At 44.4% G+C, this 19,124-nt stretch overlaps 1 protein-coding gene and 1 non-coding gene across 15 annotated transcripts in view; one reads left to right on the top strand and one right to left on the bottom strand.

Moving 5' to 3' along the window:
- Window positions 1-6,556: 6,556 nt before the first annotated feature.
- On the top strand, window positions 6,557-6,747 carry LOC125713537 (U2 spliceosomal RNA). Its single transcript, XR_007383617.1, has one exon. It is a non-coding gene; the product is annotated as a U2 spliceosomal RNA (small nuclear RNA).
- A 481-nt stretch (window positions 6,748-7,228) lies between these two features.
- Window positions 7,229-19,124, bottom strand: part of LOC125712753 (lysine-specific demethylase 6B-like) — a 34,416-nt gene continuing 22,520 nt past the window's right edge. For 6 of the 14 annotated variants that reach the window (XM_048983152.1, XM_048983150.1, XM_048983154.1 and 3 more), the window contains 7 exons: window positions 16,048-18,959; window positions 15,780-15,906; window positions 15,030-15,135; window positions 14,025-14,230; window positions 13,477-13,574; window positions 13,228-13,296; window positions 11,821-13,073 (listed from right to left, as the gene is read on the bottom strand). In XM_048983152.1, coding sequence (XP_048839109.1) covers window positions 11,963-13,073; window positions 13,228-13,296; window positions 13,477-13,574; window positions 14,025-14,230; window positions 15,030-15,135; window positions 15,780-15,906; window positions 16,048-18,959 — 4,629 coding nt within the window. In that variant the 3' untranslated portion in view covers window positions 11,821-11,962. Of the gene's footprint in view, window positions 9,625-9,824; window positions 9,845-9,933; window positions 10,105-10,245; window positions 10,373-10,479; window positions 10,622-11,134; window positions 11,323-11,782; window positions 13,074-13,227; window positions 13,297-13,476; window positions 13,575-14,024; window positions 14,231-15,029; window positions 15,136-15,779; window positions 15,907-16,047; window positions 18,960-19,124 lie in introns of those variants that run through there. The other 8 variants (XM_048983159.1, XM_048983161.1, XM_048983162.1 and 5 more) reach the window with 8 other exon arrangements.

The raw sequence follows: 19,124 nt of genomic DNA, 5'->3' as shown, positions 1-19,124 counted from the left end.
TGAAAAAAGCACGTAGCCACATAATATAATTACAGCTTTGGGCTTCCCATGAAATTTGCTTGCTCACAACCAGGCACGTAGCTAGGTAGTAAAATATGTTTCAACCTCCTCTCGAAATCTGCTGCACCCCTTTGAAACTGATTTCTGGCTACTGCCTGTTTTGTGCTGACATGCCATTAAGCCTACAGCTAGTGAGTATAGCCTGACTGGGTTTGACTGGTTCAAGTTGCTCTCAACTAGCTTCTGTCTTTGGAAAGCACATTCTGGGCTGCTCCTCCCATCACAAGGCTCACACATCTCCCCTCCTTTCCCTCCCTCCCCTCTCGCTGTTTACAGTCTTCTACATCAAAGCACAGAGCAGAACATCCATTGATCTTTTCTCTATCATGGTACATAGGGTCCACTTCTCCCTGCAGGTCAATGCAGCTCCATCAAAGAGTGGGCTTTAACCATATTTAGCCTTGTGGCTTAAATGTAAGCGTAAGCTGTTTATTATAATTTTTCAACACATTTAGCTGTGCATATAAGTTTTGAATTGTTATGTAATTAGTTGTGCTGAGGTCAATAGGATTTTTATTGTCACTGTTCACAGAGCAACGAAACAGTATATAAACAGTAGACCCACACAAACAAGCACACACTCAACGTATATGTAAACATATACACATGGATTGCGCAACATATACAGTCATGTAAAAATGCAGTGTAAATATAAATTATGCAACATACAGAAATAATATTTTAATTAGTGCAAAACTGACGCAAAATTGATGCCAGCACGGTAAACTGCCCCTAGTCAGTTAACACTCAACGACTGGATAAAAGCTCTTAAATCTGTGCGGAGAAAGATGTTTTTCCAGTTTGTTTGTGCGGACATGAAAAGACCTATAACGTTTCCCAGATGGCCGGAGGTCGAACAGAAATGGATTTGGTTTTCTATGATGCTGAGAACTTTTCGGTAGCAGCGTTTGGTGTTAATATCGTTCAGCGGCCCGCCTACCAAAGGCTCCAGTTAGCAACCATTCAGTTGCATTGCTTCTGTGGTAATTTTTTCTTTAATAAAACAAGTCTCACTGATTTTCAATGTGGGCAACACATAATGCTTTTGTTTTTGTATGGCGCCATCATGTGGTCGCATGACGTGCGCGTATTGCAGATGCAGTTCTACTGAGCCGCGAGGCATGAGGTTCTACGTGACTCCGGTCATGAACAACGCAACTCCGCCCATTTTGAAAACGTGCTATGATGCTTACTTCAAAGAAAGAAATATTGTAATAATGACTCTAAAGCGACTCTATTGTTATACTATTAGGTCATGGATAAAAACGCAACGTTAAAAAATGCATGTCCATGAAAATAAATCAAAATAAGTATAAAACGTAAAAAAGATATCCTTCATGTCAGTTATCTTTTGTTGGAGACAATCTGTTTATTGTCCACATTCCATATTGCTTATGCTCAGTATGTTTTAAATCCTGTTAGTGCCGCTCCAAGTTTATTACTGGATAATACAGGGTTCATATCCTGGGGAGGGAATGTGAGAATTTGGCCACTGGGGGCTCTGGAGCGCAGAGTGCAGTGATCCACCTTGAGGGGAAAGAGAGAGACAATGCCACCATCTGCTTCTCCAGGCAGGCCTGCTAACACCTGCCACGTCACATGTCGTATTGTGATATCCTCACAGAAATAAATTCACGCATCATTTCATTGCGATCCCACTTTAGAAAAGTGAGCTATGCACATTTTTGCATAAAACAGAGGTTGTGAATTCTGAAGAGCATGAAAATGACCATTTCTTCTGTTACTGCAGCTGTAATACCAACTAAATGCTACTGTAGCACTTATGTCCCCAGTTCTGTCAGTGTAAAAAAGGAATCTCGCCTACTCATTCATTTGCATGTTTGCATGCTTCCATTCTCGATGTCCCTAATCTCACCTATCTTGATGGGCAATAGCTCGGCTGTATGATTCCACCAGTGCTGAATTATTCACCTCTAAACCTTATTTGTTCCACCTTCACCATATCACATACTTTCTTGTTGTTTGTGTATTTAAGGATAGAGAAAGAATGCATATAGCATTTAATTGGGAGAAGGGTGCTTTCAAAGAAAAATGTGCCTGTTGATCTCAGATTCAGCTTATTTGTCTGATGTTGCCCTGAACTTTCACAGTAAGGGGCAGGGACAGAGAAACACAAACCCGGGACAGAATACAGCTTCAGTGTCTCACTGGTCATCTGTGGATCCTACTCTGGAGGCCTCACGCACACACGGTTCCTTTTAAGCTCCATGGAATGAATGCTGCTACTAATACAGTCGTGGACACATTCACGTTCTGCCTCAAGCCACTGTTGACGTTTCTGTCTCTCTTCCGGTTTTGCAGCTTCCGCTGATTCACATACTCTCAGTCCTGTTGTAAATAAGACACAGATGGGAGAACACTAACAGCTTACACCACAGATAGATTGAGGTGTGTGTACTATGCAGAGGTGCACCCAGGCCGATTCAGAGGCCTATGGACTTTACAGTGGCCCTCGAATATATAAAATGATACAATTATATAATGCAAGGGTGATATTGTGTCAGGGGGCCTAGAGTTGCTAGCTACGTCCCAGCCCTATACATACTGCAGCTCAGACTATAAGTGTTTGTGAGATCACATTCACATTTATTTATTTGGTAGATGTTTTTGTCCAAAGCTTTATACAAGTGAGGCAACTAGTGCATTGCTACTAGTATGTTTTTCTGAGATTTTCCCTTAAAGATAAAAATAACACAGTGCATATGGGTTCAACATTCCGCCACAAAACAAAGAGAGAAGATAGTTAACATGACTGGTTTTCGACACTAACATGAAACTATATTAAGCAAGTTTTCTATCCTACCTGTTGAGTTACTATCTGCCTGAGATCTGGTGAGGCTCATCAAAGACCAGGTAGGATAGTAAATCTGCAGGAAACCAGCACTCCAGGATCAGAGTTGCCTACCCCCGGTCTAAAAGCTGTAATCCCCTTGGTGGGAATTGTGGCTTCACACACTTCACGCCCCTCAAACATCTTTGACTGTAATCAGTTATTACGTTTCAAAAATAAAGCTGCATACTGGTTACAATGGGCAGCAGATTATTAAACACAGACTTTGTAATCCTTTCAATATTTTTAATTATGAAACCATCTGCAGAGTTTTGTTTTGATTGTGGGAACAAGATGTGCCGAACAAACCGGAATATTCGTGGCTGACAATGGGTACAATACGTGCCTATGTAAACGGAGTGCCCAGCCTCGTTTCTTCTAGAGAGAACAGACCGTTTTGTGCTGTTGTGTGCAAGAAGACACGACCGGTCTTTGACGCAGATTTTCACACTATTGTTGACAACACACTTAAGTACGCGGCGTTTTTAACCGTTTCGTGCGGTGTTAGTAGTTCTCGTATTAGCCGGTAGGGGTCGCTTCAGTTAGTTAATGTCGACAGGGTGTGAGACGACCGTAGGCTCATTCGCTTGTGTTGAGGGTGTAGCCTGCCTGAGTACACAGGTAAATTTCTGTTACTCGGGTTTTTGTCATAAAAAATGGCAAAATATTATTATTTATAATTTTTCAATTTGTTTGGTTTATGATTTTATTTGAAAATGACGTAAACAAACACTCACGTTTGGAGTATACTCTGTACCAAGGTCGAGACTTTACTATAATTCCCCGTAGGTGAAAAGTAATTATAGTGTTATGACAATGCGCATAACATCACATGCCGTCAATTGCCGAAGGTTATTACTGAATTGCATTTTCATTCAATAAATAACTTAAATTGATTAACATAAGACATAGAAGTATTAGGCGTGAACACTGAACACGGCGTCGTAAGAGCTTCGCCAGTCGGTAATCACGAGGGACTTGTGACGACATTACTCAGTTTCATCGCCTTGATAACCTTGGTGTGTTGGCAACTTTGCAGTCCTTTTTTCTTTGGACTGTTAAAGATATTTCACTGAACTTCGCGTACAACTCGTAGTACAAATACACTCACACGCTTCGGGTTAAACCATGTGATTTCTGATTACGATGGCGCTTTGTTTCTTCTTTTTAATGGATAAACTTGTTAGTATAAACGCCTGAAATAGTTTATGCAGTACAAAACACTAGGCCTGCTTTTACCCGCTGTCATACGCGATATTTATGGTTTCATAAATGTTGGTACCAAACGGACCACAAGCATGGGTTAACAATAACTTTTGTTTATCCGGATAAATATCTCTGCGAAGTAGGATTATGACTTTAAAAACACAGTCTTTGCCTATTTCTATTCCCTTCGTATGCACAGGCCTTAATTGTGGCAGTATGGAAGCCTTTTCTGGCCTAGTTCAGGCCTGAAATCTTTCAAAGCTGAACATAAAACACATTGTTCAGACGTCAAGGTCTCCTGATATTGTTCGTCGGGAAAATCCAAATATTACAGCCTGTACGGTGAATTAAATCAATTAATGTATGAGAAGAATCACTATGCGTTTTGCAAAATATATTGTTTCATTAATTAATCGCGTAGATAATAATGGACACCTGCAGTTTTTTTTAAGTAATGGCAGTGAGAGTCTCTTTTGGAATGATGTGTTACGTACAGACAATTTTGTAATGTTTTTCTAATTCCATAATTAGTACTTTTAGCTTGGTACTGCCTTAATTGTTAATTAGGATCGTTAAATGTAGATTGCCATGGGACAGTGGTTATAGAAGAGGCCTTGTACTAAAAGCCTGTGTAGGTTCGCTACGTCGCTGGACAAATGTGCTGTGTAAGGGACATTAATAATCATGTGTTACGCTTAATAGCGTTAATTGACCATATACGGTGTTGTAACATCTGCAGGATAGCGGTCGGAAGCGAGTGAAAGAAGTGAAACACATGCCCGCAGTGGGGAAAGAAAGTGGTACTTTGTTTTGATTTGCTGCCGAGATCGAGCGATGAAGTTCGACCGCTAGGGGTCCTTTTAACTCTTAATGGAAATGTGAGAACAGAGCGGCGGTATCAATCTGCGGGGAGATTCTATAGTGGATATTAATTTTTCTAAATTCGCTTTTGGTTGGTTGTACCCTACCGGGAAAATTTATACAGTGGCGGTTCCAATTAACTTTTAGGGATGAGGCAGGACCCTGCTTTGAAACCCTGCTGTATTCTACTGAATTTTAGTGTGTCGTACTAAACAGGTGACTGAACTTCCGTATATTTAAGGCCCTCGGAATCGACATTTTTTTTTTCCATAGAAATTACGAGTTACTGTAACTGTGGAAAAACGCGATCGTTTTCTTAGTTTAAATCGATTTCTTTATTGACCAGATTTAAAATTTAACCGTACCAGAATAAGGAAAAGAAAATCTATGGAATTACGAAGTCTACATAATAGTCTCCACAGGATTTGTGGACATTCGTTCGATTGTAGGTGATTACACCTACATAACATAATAGTTGCGTCATAAACTGCGAAGCATTTTATGATCGACGTCACTCGAAGCCACCGAAGCCCCACCTTTGGCACTAGCACTGAATTTCGCATAGTGGTGCCTATGAGATACAGCCAAACATTGTTAGCAATAGAGCTAGCAATTGGAATGGACTTGTATAATTTATTTTATTTTTTTTGTAGGAACCTCTGTGTGCTGGTGTTGAAGGGGACTGGTCTGAAAACCATATATTTATTTCCTGTCTGGGGAATGCAGTAAGTGGCTAAAGTGCTTGCCAGTAACATGGAGAATTGTCAATACCAAGCCCACTAAACACTAAAAGATAATTTTAAGACTAAGTTGAATTAATTGTTGTACATGTGCAGGCGTATATCTTTTTGTGTATTTGTGTTTTAGTATTTATAAAAGATGTGTATTTTATTGCTATTTTCGAAGTATATTAATATTTTTTTGTTGTATAAACTGTCAGTTATGACCTGTCTGTGTATTTGAGAAAACATTTGTAAGCTTAAGAAGCAGCCCGCACAAGCTAATCCACGGCAATGGCCCTTTATTTAAAAACAGGTAGGGTAAAATAGTAGTTTTCGCCTGCAGGCTCTTCATTCCTTGAAAAGGAGAACAATACCACATGCATTCAATATGGAGACAGTAGTACAACTGAAATGTAGAATATTATTAGGACAAAACAGACTTGTTCATAACCATTGCTGTCTCGCGCTGCATCTCAAGTTACACTATGTGGTTCCTATGGTGATGTAATTGACTCTTCACTGTCCAATCGGCAGACAGTTTATAAGTATGAATTGGCCAATAGTGGCAGAGGGGTAGGATTTGTTAGAATACCAGTAGGCGGGGGGGAATGCGTCCATCCCCCGACATCCAGGAAGCGGAAGTTAGATATGCAAGCCGAGTTGCATTGTTGGATACACGATTTAGGAGGAATTTGTTTAAATATAACTAAGTTATTTTGTTTTATATTAACCGCATAAACAGAAACATTTAGTATTGACATTTAGCCTAACGTATTTTATAGAGAGAGATAAAGGCCACCCATGAACTGAAACTTTATTGATGGGAAAGACTCCTGGCTCGGTTCCGTGGCTCAGTATCGCTTCTCGGCCTTTTGGCTAAGATCAAGTGTAGTATCTGTTCTTATCAGTTTAATATCTGATACGTCCCCTATCTGGGGACCATATATTAAATTGATTTTTGGAGCAGGGAGATGGAATAGGGGCTTGCTCCGTCCACTCCACGCATCGACCTGGTATTGCAGTATCTCCAGGAACGGTGCACCCCTTTTCAGGGGAAACCTATGGTTAAAAGAAAGCTGTGCTATATTTCAGTGTGTGAATGAATTTGTTTTCTTTACCGTTTGACTTTGTTTATTGTCCTCGCTTTTTTTGCAAAAAGCGGTTTACATTGTTGTAGTTCGGGTTGTCTGTATTCCTATCAGCTTTGTGTCCAGGAAAGAGGGAAAACTGAAGCCAAATATATTATTTTCGGTCCTGTTCCCCCCCCCCCCCCCCCCCCCCCCCCGAGTCTCTCTAAGTGCTTCTGATAAGCCACATTGATACTGTCAGTGTGAGGTATCTAATGACAAAGGTTTGATAGTGACAAGTAAGCACAGTATTTCTGTGTTTTAATTTTTAATGTCAAGCACATTCAATTTCATTATATGCAAACAGTTGACTGAAGTTCATGTGTAACAGCGCAGATTTACAAGAACATTACAGCAATAAAGACAATACTAGTTTTTCAGTAAGTATATAGATCATTACATATTACAGTGGCTACATTGGTTAGTACATCCCTTGGCTTAGATATCACTGTACTACAATATCAATGGCATAGCAGCTGTTTGTTGTTAGAGTAACTCTTTTCGCAGATGTCAAAGAGGAACTATGTACTTTGACCAAGTGTCTCTTTGATCTGTGTCATTACTTTAATGTTCTTGTGGTGTGTTGATTCCAATACAGCAGCAAAAGATTCAGCTTTGTGTGTCAGTCTGTTACTAAGATCTCAAGTATTTCTGCTGAGAAAATGAAACAGTCCAACTGTCCCAGGTTTCACCAATGATAGAACAGATAGTGGTTTTTCACTGTGCCAGGCACCTATTTCATAGGCACATATTAGTCTTTTATGTCATTGGTGATGACAAACTGAAGTCAGCGGCTAATGCGACAATTAGTAGAAATACAATTGAAAGACATGGTAAGAAATGTGCACCACCAGTCAAAGGTTTTTGCACACCACAGGTTTTTACTACTTTTCCATTTATTTAAGAAACTGCGGATTTATCTATTTTAAGCATTTGAGTAAAACTATAAATGAGAATTTAAGTCAAATAAAACAAGTTTCCTTTATAACATGGAAAGAATATGTAACGGTGCATGTCTGACGTCCTATTAACTGGTTGTGTGGTGATGGCAGTCAAATTCTCGGCCGCCATTTAACTTTAAATGCACTAGTTAACTATTTCATCCCATGAGACAGAGCAGTGTTCAATGTACCTTGTAGAACAGCAGTGAAAATTCAGCATTCTAACTGCTGCAGGAGGTTACTTTGCTGAATCGAAGGTATGAGGTTATCTTGCTAATAAAGGTATTGAAATGGTGAACATACTGTAAATGAGTTTGTTTACAAAGAGTATTTAATATATTTTCAGTAAATGTTAAGTAACATGCAAATGTAGAATGTCTCTGTGTGTAAATACTTTTGACTGGTAGTGTATGTAATGTAGCCATGCTAAAACTCATGTCACCCATACATTGCATCATTTGAAGTTTATCAAAAGTTTTATTTTATGCTCAGTCATAGTAATCTCACAAATTCACAGAGTATAGAAGACAAATCCGGCTCAGTTTCCTGTCTTTAGTTTCCAAACAGTGCAGTTTAAATAAACACCAAAGAAGAACAAATGTATATTGCAACAGGAAAATAGATTTTTTTTTTTAAAGAAAAGTGAGAGCCCCATCACTAAAACCATTTAATAATTATTAATATTGACAAGTCTCACAATTTCATCCTTTTACCCAAAGATTTAGGTCGGTCACACATATCAGAAGGTATTCATGTTTAATACAGTACAAAGACAGCATTCTTTAGAATTTATGCATACTGGCCCTGTTCTAAGCACCATTCTATAGGTTAACAATGTATTCCTGTATATGCTTATAAATCATGTATCAGTTGTGAAGGGGCAAGGGGAGATGAGCACCATTTAAACAAGAGTCTCCCTGTCGCCCCTCTGAAATACCACACAGAATATGAACAGAAGATCATCAAATGTTACTTCAAACCCGAAGGAGAAGAGCATCAATGCGAATAAATAGAGACCCAGAAGTACATAAATAAATTCCAAAAAGTAAAATTCCCGATAAAAGGACAAAAATGCCAAATGAGGTAAAACAATTTGAATATAGTTAATAATAGTACCAATGTCAGAATAGTGAAACAGTCACTAAATAGGTGTATTTCAACAATCCAATCTTAAGTTTCAAAGATAAAATCATGTAAAATATGGAGACGACATATACGTGATTTGCAAATACAGATTAACGAAAAACAGTATTCCTAGAACCCGTATGTTTTGAAGTATTTTGATACAATTTTTTTTCCTTAATGCTTTAGAAAAAAAGTATTAATCTCTATAATTACTATTTAAAATCTAAACAAATGTCACAAGGCCAATGTGGTAAACAACCAGGCTGTTTTAAACATTTCTCAAAAATATGCGAAATAAATAAAATTTAAAATAGCACCCCACAAGAAATACAAATAACATTTACAAATCCCAGGATTCACCTCAAAATCTGAGAACAAAACAGCAACCAATAGATCCAAGAAGCAGGTCACTGAGCTTCTTCAGCTGATAGACGGATTGCCCTGCCGTTCGCATAAAAACAATGTTGCCATGGCGATTGAGTAAGCACAGGCTTATTGTCTCCGTATGTAAACCCATCCTACTAGATTTGACATTAGAAAAGGATGGATATGTGGGTGTGGTTCCCTGATATTCGGTTAAATCAGACCAACCTCTGCAGGAGACTGTTTTTGTCTCACTTTAAGGTTCACACTTTTCTGGCGTCAGCTCCACAACATGTTTTCCTGGTGCTTCTAAGCACAGGAGCCATTCCTGTTTTTCTATTTTCCGTGGTTAGAAAACCAATCAGCAGCTGATGGAGGAGGGAAGACAACAGTTTCTTAGCTGATGCAGTGTTATGTAAACAATGTTGAGTAAACAGATTTTTGATTGGCTGATTCAGCAAGTATTAGCAGTCGTAGTATCAAAAAAAAAAACTAAACAAATACGATATCTTGTGTTCTCCAAGCGAGTTTTGGTTATGGCTGTGAAGGGGACGGGGGATCTTCTCACCGCGAACTGGGAGCTGGAGACTGAGAGAGAGAGACAGGGATAAGAGATCAGCGTGTATTGATATGGAGGGACATACGGGGAGCTCAGCTCTGTGCGTACAATTTCTCACCAGAGTGAAGTTGTCGTACACGTTCATCAGCTCTTCCATGCGGTATTGCTCCAGCACCACCACCCCGGAGAGGTTCTGGCTGCGCAGGCGAGCGCAGTCCTCGCAGTGCACCACGTACGTCTTCCTGCTGCTGTTTTCGCTGGTCACAAATAGCAGGTTGAACACCTCCACCTGTGAAAACATTCGGAGGCCTTAAAATAGGCAGGAGTAAGACTCCTGTTGCCATACAAGCAGATCTTGTAAATAAGCAGGAAATGCTCAAGAGGCCGGACGGTGGGATCTTCACGTCAAACCCCGTGCAGGGTCACTCACGTCACATTCGTTGCAGTAGTAGGCAGGCTCATCCTTCACCCGGCTTTGGTAGGAGATCTTTTTTCCAGCCGCCACCAGCTGGTCCCGCAGAATCTGGATATGCTTGATGGACTGCAGGAGGCAGTGTCTGAGTGGGACGCAGAATGGGTAGCAGTCATTTAGATAGCAGTGCTCTTGCAGATCCTGCCGGTGGCACTCGCGCACGCGCACAAACACAGTCGCCGCTTCACTCACTTGATCATTTTGTAGGTGTCTGGGTCAGTGACCTTTACAGTGCGGGCCACGTTCCACGAGACATGGATCATGGGCACTATGGACTTGACCTTCTTGACCTCATTCCACTCAAAGCGCTCCAGAGCCAGCTGATACTGGTAGGCTGCATGAACACAAGCGCGAAGTCTTAGCATGCCGTGGTCAATCTGCACGCCTTGATTTTGCCAAGTTCGATTTGTCCCTGGGTCATCAAGGGAGGAGACTGATTGGTTAAAGAAGTGAAATGCCAGCCCCTTCCTCGACCCGGGGACACATCAAACTCTGCAAAATCAGGATGCCCTGATCAATCTAGTCTAGACCACTAGCCTGCTTGTACAGTACGGCTAATGAAAACCTTGTACTGTAAGAAAATTAAAAAACCAATAGTCGATCATCAGAACTTTCCTGCAATTGCATTTATTTAGCATAGTATTGTCCAAAGCTAAATGCAAGTGAGGATCAGAAAGCAGCATTAGATATTGTCCCTTAAGCTACTGGGTACAGGGCTTTCCTCAGGGGCCCAATGGTATTATCACACTGCCTGCCATGGGATCTGAACCTGTGACCTTATGATTTCTCAACATACAGAGTGGCACACCATTAAATGCCTGTCAATCGTAACTCCTCTTGGACTCACGATTCAGTGGGCCCACATTCCAGGCAATGTTGTTGCACCAGCCCACAGCTTGGACCCAGTGTACTGTGCCAGCGTTAATCCACACCAAGTCCCCTGGACGCTGAATGAACCGGTACACTGGGATGTTGGAGCGGTACAAATCCTCAAGGACTGGCCACCATGATCCTGTCAGGTAATCCACCCCATGCCTGAAAGTGAGAAAATATTTCATCAAACCTCTGCCAAGTGCTGCCTTGTACTCATACTTGACTGCACCTAGTATACACTCAACCTGTAAGGAATTAGCCTGAGTAATGATATTTCATCAGCTTCAGCAGCAGGTATTATGTATTTGATGCTTCATTAATATCGATATCTTGGTTTTTGACGTAGATTTTACATGTACATAATGGCTAACGGGTTAGCCCAGGGCTCCCCAGTTCCAGTCCTGGAGGGCCAATCTGCTATACAGTTTTCAGATTTCCCTACTCAAACCTTATGTAGCTTGCTAGCTAATTGCCAAGTGTAATAGTTGTGTTTAAGCATGGAAATTTGCAAACTTTGTCACAGACTGGTTGGTCATTGGAATTGGGGAACCCTGGACTACAAAACTGAATATTTAGTAGCGTGACAGGAAATGGCAGCAGGATCGTATACTGTGTCACTCACTGTTCACAGAAATCGTTGATGGCCTCCCAGTAGCTGTCGTGCACAGCAAACCATTCGCAATCGCCTGGTCCAATGTTGATGTTCACAGAACAGAAGTTGTTGTTTTCTTGATGGCCTGAGCGTGACAGATACCGCTTATGGTTTATAGCTGCATGTGGACAGGTGGGTTACGGAAGGAGATCATGTGTAAGGAGGTACAGCAGACCAGAAAGAATCATACCCAGAATGAAACAGGCACGAACCTGGGGTACGGTACCCGGAACGAGACGGGCACGAACCTGGGGTACGGTACCCGGAACGAGACGGGCACGAACCTGGGGTACGGTACCCGGAACGAGACGGGCACGAACCTGGGGTACGGTACCCGGAACGAGACGGACACAAACCTGGGGTACGGTACCCGGAACGAAGCGGGCACAAACCTGGGGTACGGTACCCGGTACGAGACAGGCACGAACCTGAGGTATGGTACCCGGAATCAAGCGGGCACAAACCTGGGGTACGGTACCCGGAATGAAGCGGGCACAAACCTGGGGTACGGTACCCGGAACGAGACGGGCACAAACCTGGGGTATGGTGCCCGGAATGAAGCGGGCACAAACCTGGGGTACGGTACCCGGAATGAAGCGGGCACAAACCTGGGGTACGGTACCCGGAACGAGACGGACACAAACCTGGGGTACGGTACCCGGAACGAGACGGACACAAACCTGGGGTACGGTACCCGGAACGAGACGGACACAAACCTGGGGTACGGTACCCGGAACGACATGGGCACAAACCTGGGGTACGGTGCCCGGAATGAAGCGGGCACAAACCTGGGGTACGGTACCCGGAACGAGACGGACACAAACCTGGGGTACGGTACCCGGAATGAAGCGGGCACAAACCTGGGGTACGGTACCCGGAACGAGACGGACACAAACCTGGGGTACGGTACCCGGAACGAGACGGACACAAACCTGGGGTACGGTACCCGGAACGAGATGGACACAAACCTGGGGTACGGTACCCGGAACGACACGGGCACAAACCTGGGGTACGGTGCCCGGAATGAAGCGGGCACAAACCTGGGGTACGGTACCCGGAACGAGACGGACACAAACCTGGGGTACGGTACCCAGAACGAGACGCGTACACACCTGGGGTACGACTCCCTGGGACCTTCATGTAGAGCTGCACGGTGTTCATGCCCAGGATAGTATGGCCCACATGGCTTAACATGTTCCCACTGGATGATACACGCATGAAGGCTGGAAGCTTCAGAAGCTCTTGCAGCTGTGGCTTCCACCTGGGGTGGAGATTGGGGGTCGTGTCAACTGTTGCTTTGAATAACTCCCTATGTGTTCTTCCCCAGACTTTTTAATAAACCAATGGTAGGTGAAGGGATGGGATTAGCCTTTTGGGCAGGCAACTGCATGAGGGATACAGTTGTCGAGTCTTACCTCTTGGGGTCAGAGAGGTCAATATTGGTGCCAAATTTGATAATCTTTCCAAGTGGTTTCTGCTCCGTGCTGTGAAATAGAACCCAGGGTTTGAAATACTGATTTTCTGCTGTTTGCAGTAGCTTGTTATAAATCCACAGTAATTGTTCATAAAGTGAGTACAATAAGAAAATAATAAAACTGGGAGTTACAACCAGGCTGAGTGACAAGTTTTTGCTCCAGAGGGCTGGTTTAGGACTGGGACTGTACCTGGGGGTGCCTGTGTTGGTAGGTCCATTGGCTGTAAGATCTGTGGCATGGCCTTGTTCCTCCTCCTCTTCCTCATCCTCACCGACATCCTTCTCCTCCTGCAGGAAGGTCACACACTGGACTTCAGTAAGGCTTTTTATGACTTTGCCGCATTTTTCCCCAGGTATGCACACTGACTCGTACAATGACCCTTTTAAACACCATGTTTTTCGGATCATTTTAATTATTTTAAAATTGCATCCTTTTGCAATGTCACTATTGCATCTCTGCCCATGGCGATGTGATAATTTCCATCCCAACCTCCTTACCTGCCGGCACAGGGGCAAATTTGGTCGGTGCCCCCCCCCCAATATCACATTTCTTCTGATGCCACTAACCCAAAGTGTCATTCTTAGTTAAAAATAGCTGGAGTAGACTAATATATACTTAAGTGGTTTTAACATATATTTGAGTGGTTTTAACAGGTTCTTTGCAAAGTAGCAATCAACCTCGTAGTGGCATTTTAGTAAAGTGAAAACAACAACCTGCAGTGGAAAGTGGAAACACACCTGCAGGCTCTCCTGGAAAGATGAGGCCTGGTACTGTGCGTACTTTGCAATGGTGGTGTGGGAGCGGCTGCTTTCACAGGGCCAGGTTTGGGTGGAGCCACTGGGATCCCAGTTCTCATCTGCCGGCTGCTGGACTTGAGTGCGTACCTCCACTGCATGTTCCCCATTGGCCTCTACCAGTGACTTGGTGGAAAACAAGCCTAGACCTGAAGAGTGGAAATCTGTTTATGTCTCAATGATATATATATATATATATATATATATATATAGTGTGTGTTAATGAGTTGTTCAGTTTTGGGTGTGAGCTGCACACATTCTGGCCGGTAGGGGAAAGAGAACCTGCGGTGGGATAGTGAACTCGGCGATGCCACGTGCTGCGTGGAGATGCTGGACATCCTGCTTTTGTGGAGTTCAATGTGTTCCTGGGTCAACAAGGGAGGGGTTTGCGTTCCACATCTTTATCCAACCATTCTTCATCGTATGACATCACCATATTGGTCTGTTTTATCTCATTTTCACACTCCGAGCTTCCAGCCTTCTAGCCAATCAGCAGCAGTATGTGGGTCAGCAGGCTAAGCCTCTGTGCTTGTAATTGGAAGGTTGCTGATTCAAGCCTTGTAATTATTATGTATGTTGTTGTCATCGTCATCAATGTGAAATAAAGACGCACTCTTTTGCCATGTAGAGCCTTTATAGGTAACCATATTCTGGTGTTCTCTCTATGTTGATCTTAACAAAAGCCACACAATGAAACAGGTACTTTAGAAATCTGTGCGCCTTGCAGCTTAACAGAAAACACTGGATTTAATTAATGCAGTGATGTAATACAAAGACTCTGACTGGTTAAAGAAGTGAAACGCATGCCCCTTGTTGACCCAGGGACACATTGAACTTGGCAAAATCAGGACGTGCTGGAGATGCCGTGTGGTGTGATATCATGGGCTTGAGTGAGGAAGCAGTGTGGCGTAATGGAAGGGGCAGCACTGTGGTGACTGAGGAACTCACTGAGACGCAGGGAGCCGGCCAGACCTCGGATGACAGTGATGGGATTTTTGGGGTCAGTGCAGAACTGCAGCAGCACTGGAGAGAAGGCATCCCTCTTGCTCTCTAGCTGCAGGAGCACAGACGTTAAAACCTCTCAAAGACCATAACTCAAGTGCAGATGTCACACAGTGTTATACATCATGCACCGTTCAACACTGAGACACTCTCTGCCAGATGCATGTTTATATGACAAGGGCATGTGGGGAAGAAGATGCTGAATGTGAGACAGATGGGTTATTTTATGGAGTCACTTGAAATTCAAAGGCAAAGCAAATAAGTCATCTGGGAAACGGGACTATAGGTTAGACTCTATATGGGGACCCAGGAATAACTGCAGAAGCATTTCAGCAGAATACTGACTAAGCTATCAAAAGGAAAAGCAAGGTGCCTACATGCGTATGGTTTGCATCCAGTAATACAGTTCTTTCTGGGTTGCTAGGTAAGGACATGTTAGAAGCAAAAATCACTACTATCAGTCTTGCATACTTGTCTAAATCTCAGGTTAGTAAAGGAGAATGAGGGGGAAATGAGTATACAATGTCATGAAGTCAACTGTGATACAAAGTAATCGAGATCTGAATTAAGAAAGCATTTTGCACAAAAGGTGGTGATGTTCTGATTAGCCTCCCGTATAGCGTAGTGAAGTTAGCCTTTCAGTTTATGCAATTCCGTACTGCATAGTACTAGAATATGTGGATATTAAATACTCACATAGATACTTGGGGTGGGGGGATTGAGCTTCTCCCGTGGATTAGGCATGCAGCTGACCATTTTGGGCTTGACAGAGAATGCTGGGAGCAAGTAGGACTCTCTGAGTTTGCCTTTCAGCCTTGCTCCCCTGGAATGGTAGATGAGAACATTTTGTCGTCACCCAGGATATGGTAAGTCAAAAGGGTAAAGATATAAAACAAGACGCAGCAGGCAGTAACAAAACCTTAGGCATAGAAGAAACATCATTTCCAGTCTCCAAACTGCTTACCTGCAGGCTTGGACAACCTCAGAAGCTGTGTTTTTGATGGTAATATCTGAGAGTGGGATCCTCTTCTCCTCAACTTCAGAGGCGATGAAGGTTTCCCTGTTGCCACTCTCTACCTTGATCAGTCGTATTTTCAGTTCTCGGGGAGGTCCATCTGACAGGGCCTTCAGTTTCAGTAAGTCAGCTGCACCCAGAGTTGGGGGCCCATTGGTAGGACTACCACTTGTGGGGGTCACTGCTGTTGTTGATGCCACAGTCGTAACTGTGCTGCTACCTGGGGCGGCCATGGATCCTGAGCTACCTGCAACAGAAGACCCACTTTCTCCCTCCTCCATTCTCTTGTCGTCAAGCTGCACACACCCTTCATTGTCACCAGGGGCTGTCCTCCTTCGGATCTCCTGTACCCCCTTAGTCTGCAGGTCAAGGTTTCCCAGCACCTGCCGGGTCTTCCGGTCTTTGCGTGATTTAGTCTCCTTCGATCGCTTGTTAGACATGGACCGTGAGCTGGACCCCAGAGAGATAGTGGATGAAGAAGAGGAAGAGCAGACTTGAGTCCCTTCCTTTGTTCCTCTGTGCTTTTTCTTCCTCTCTGTGCTTCGCTGCTCTCTTCTGCGTGTGCTGCTCTGTTTGCGTTTTTGACCCTTCTCCCTCCCTTGCCCTTTGCCTTTTGATGGTTCTGCAGTGTCCTCCACCTCCCTTTCCATCTTGATCCGACCTCCAGCTCCATTTGGGAGGGGATGTCGGGTAAGCAGGACCTCACAGCTGCGACCCAGTTCCTTCAGTGAGGCTCTTGGGATAGAGGTTAACTTCAAGTTACAGTGGAATGAAGTAGTTGGCAGTCCAAAGGGAAGAGAGGATGATGAAGAAACGTTCTTTGTCTCTGTCCCCGATTTCCCACACTTCTCTATCTTCTCTCCGTCTTCTAGAAGAGCTACTTTCTTTTCATCATGCTCTCCCACTGGCTCCTGACCTTCTCCTTTAGGCAGATCAGAGCAGGCTGGAGTTTGGCTGGAATTTTGCCCAGGAAGGGTAGTAGGTGAAGTGCACACTTCGGGACAAAGAGACAGAGATGAAGAGTACTTGACCCCTGCAAGGGCATTGGGTGGAGGTCTGCCGAAGGGGCCTCCACGGTAGGTATATCTCTGGCCTTCCGGAGCAGAATCCAGTGATTCAAACTTGCCACCCATCCCGGTCTGGTGAAGGTGTGGCCTCTGGGACATCTCTTGTGAGTTGTCATCTTGCTCTGACTCTTCTTCTTCTTCATCCTCCTCCCCCTCACCTTCTTTGGGCAAATCTGGCAGTCCATACAGCTTGGCAAGGTCACTGCGGCGGTAGCTGGTTCCCACTTGTGGCAACCTTGATGGGCACTGTGTGGAACTGAGATTCAAGGTATGCTTATTCATCCTCCGGTCATCGTCTTCGTCATCCTCCTCACAAGGCAGAGATGCTAAGGAGCCCTGCCTGCTAAGCACGGGAGGGCTGGCAAGGGGATCCGGCCCCAGGTCATCTCCACAGTGCAGCTTAGAGGCAGGAAGGAGGTCAGGGGCACAGAGAGGGTCTCCATGGGAGAGCATTTTGTCTTCCTTTTGGATAGGTTCATCCAGCAGACACATGACAGAGAGCAGACCATCTGGTCGAACATTACATAGCTCGGAGGGTTCATCTTCAAAACGAGTTCCACCTGGAGTTATGCGCTTGCAACTAGATGTTGGGGAGACGAGAGGATCCTTGTCAGAAGTCAGAATCTCCTGTCTGGGTGTCAGGGGTGTCAATGACTCCTTGTTGGAGGTTAGAGATTTCGAAGGCCCCTTAGTGGGTATCAAAAGCTTCCTAGTACAGTTGTAGGGTCCCTTGTTGGAGGCTACAAGTTCTTTGCTGGCTGTCGAAAGTTTGAAGGTTTCCCTGATGGAACTGCTGCTGGTGCTCTGGTGGGTCTCCAGACGGGAGCCCTTGAGAAAAAGTTGGGGTAATTCTTTTTCTCGGTCTTTGTTGAGACTTGTAATAATCTCCAAAGTGCTCTTGGCATTAGGACCCTGTGATGCTCCAGTCCCTCTTCCCTGCCTCTGTCTTTGCTTTTCACGTGCAGATGCCGTCTGAGGGGTCAGTGGTGGTGGCCCATGATTCTCTGAAGCCGCAAGGACAGGAAGGGCCCCGGCGCGGCTCAGCGATGGGTAAGGAGATGGGTTGCTGGGGGGAGAGGCCATCAAAGGAGAAGATGGCTTCTCTTCCTGGCTGGTCTCCTTTTCTTCCCCTGTGTCTGTCTTCTTCCAACCTCCCTCCTTTTTTTCCAGCTCATTGCCCTTCGTGTTCTTGTCACCTCCTGCCATTATCTTCTCCTGGTCTCGCTCCATTTTCTCCTGCTGCAGCTGTCTTTCCTGAGCTTGAAGGTGCTCTTGTAGCTTCGCCTCCAGTCTATCCAGCGCCTCAGCCATGCTCTGCGGGCAGGATCTGGTGGCGGCTGGGTCAGGGGGGCCCAGTGGCGAGTGAGGCTGTGAGCCATTCGGTCTGCTGGTGATGGCGGTCTCCTCTGACATCTGGTATCCTGAGCATGCTGCATGTGGGCGTGATGCTGGGGAGTGTCCAGAGGCGATAGAGAGCCCATACGCAGGTGAGGCATTGTCTTGAGATGCTGACTGTAGTGAAGGGGGTTCCACCTGTCTGCTTCCACCACTGCTGCTGTTAGTGCGATCCACTGGGGAGACGTCAGAGGGTGCAGTGGGCTTGGCTTGTGTCAGCACCACCCAGCTGTCACTCTGGAGAGAGCTTGATTGGCTTAGTGGTTCAGTGGATGTGGTCACTGGGTCTTGAGGGCAGGTTTGTGAGGGGTTTCCACAGACAGGCTCCCTGGGTGCCTTATCAACCCGCTGCTGCTGCTGACCCTGAGATTCCATCCCTGCCCTGGAGGGACCCATGTCCTGTGAGAAAGAAACATCCCGTCTGATACCCGTGCATTTCTGAAATATGTATACTCCTTCATCCATATCCGTTGCCAGAGATGAAAAGTTCAGGTCCAGGAAAAGTTCACAAATCCAGACCAAGGTTTTGTTTCATGAAGCCAGTCACATAGTACTCAGCTGGTT

Source organism: Brienomyrus brachyistius, chromosome 18 (genome assembly GCF_023856365.1).
Source record: "Brienomyrus brachyistius isolate T26 chromosome 18, BBRACH_0.4, whole genome shotgun sequence".
In the NCBI taxonomy this organism is placed as follows: domain Eukaryota; kingdom Metazoa; phylum Chordata; class Actinopteri; order Osteoglossiformes; family Mormyridae; genus Brienomyrus; species Brienomyrus brachyistius.
The sequence above is the reverse complement of the archived record's forward strand: the minus strand, read 5'-3'. Positions and strand labels throughout refer to the sequence as shown.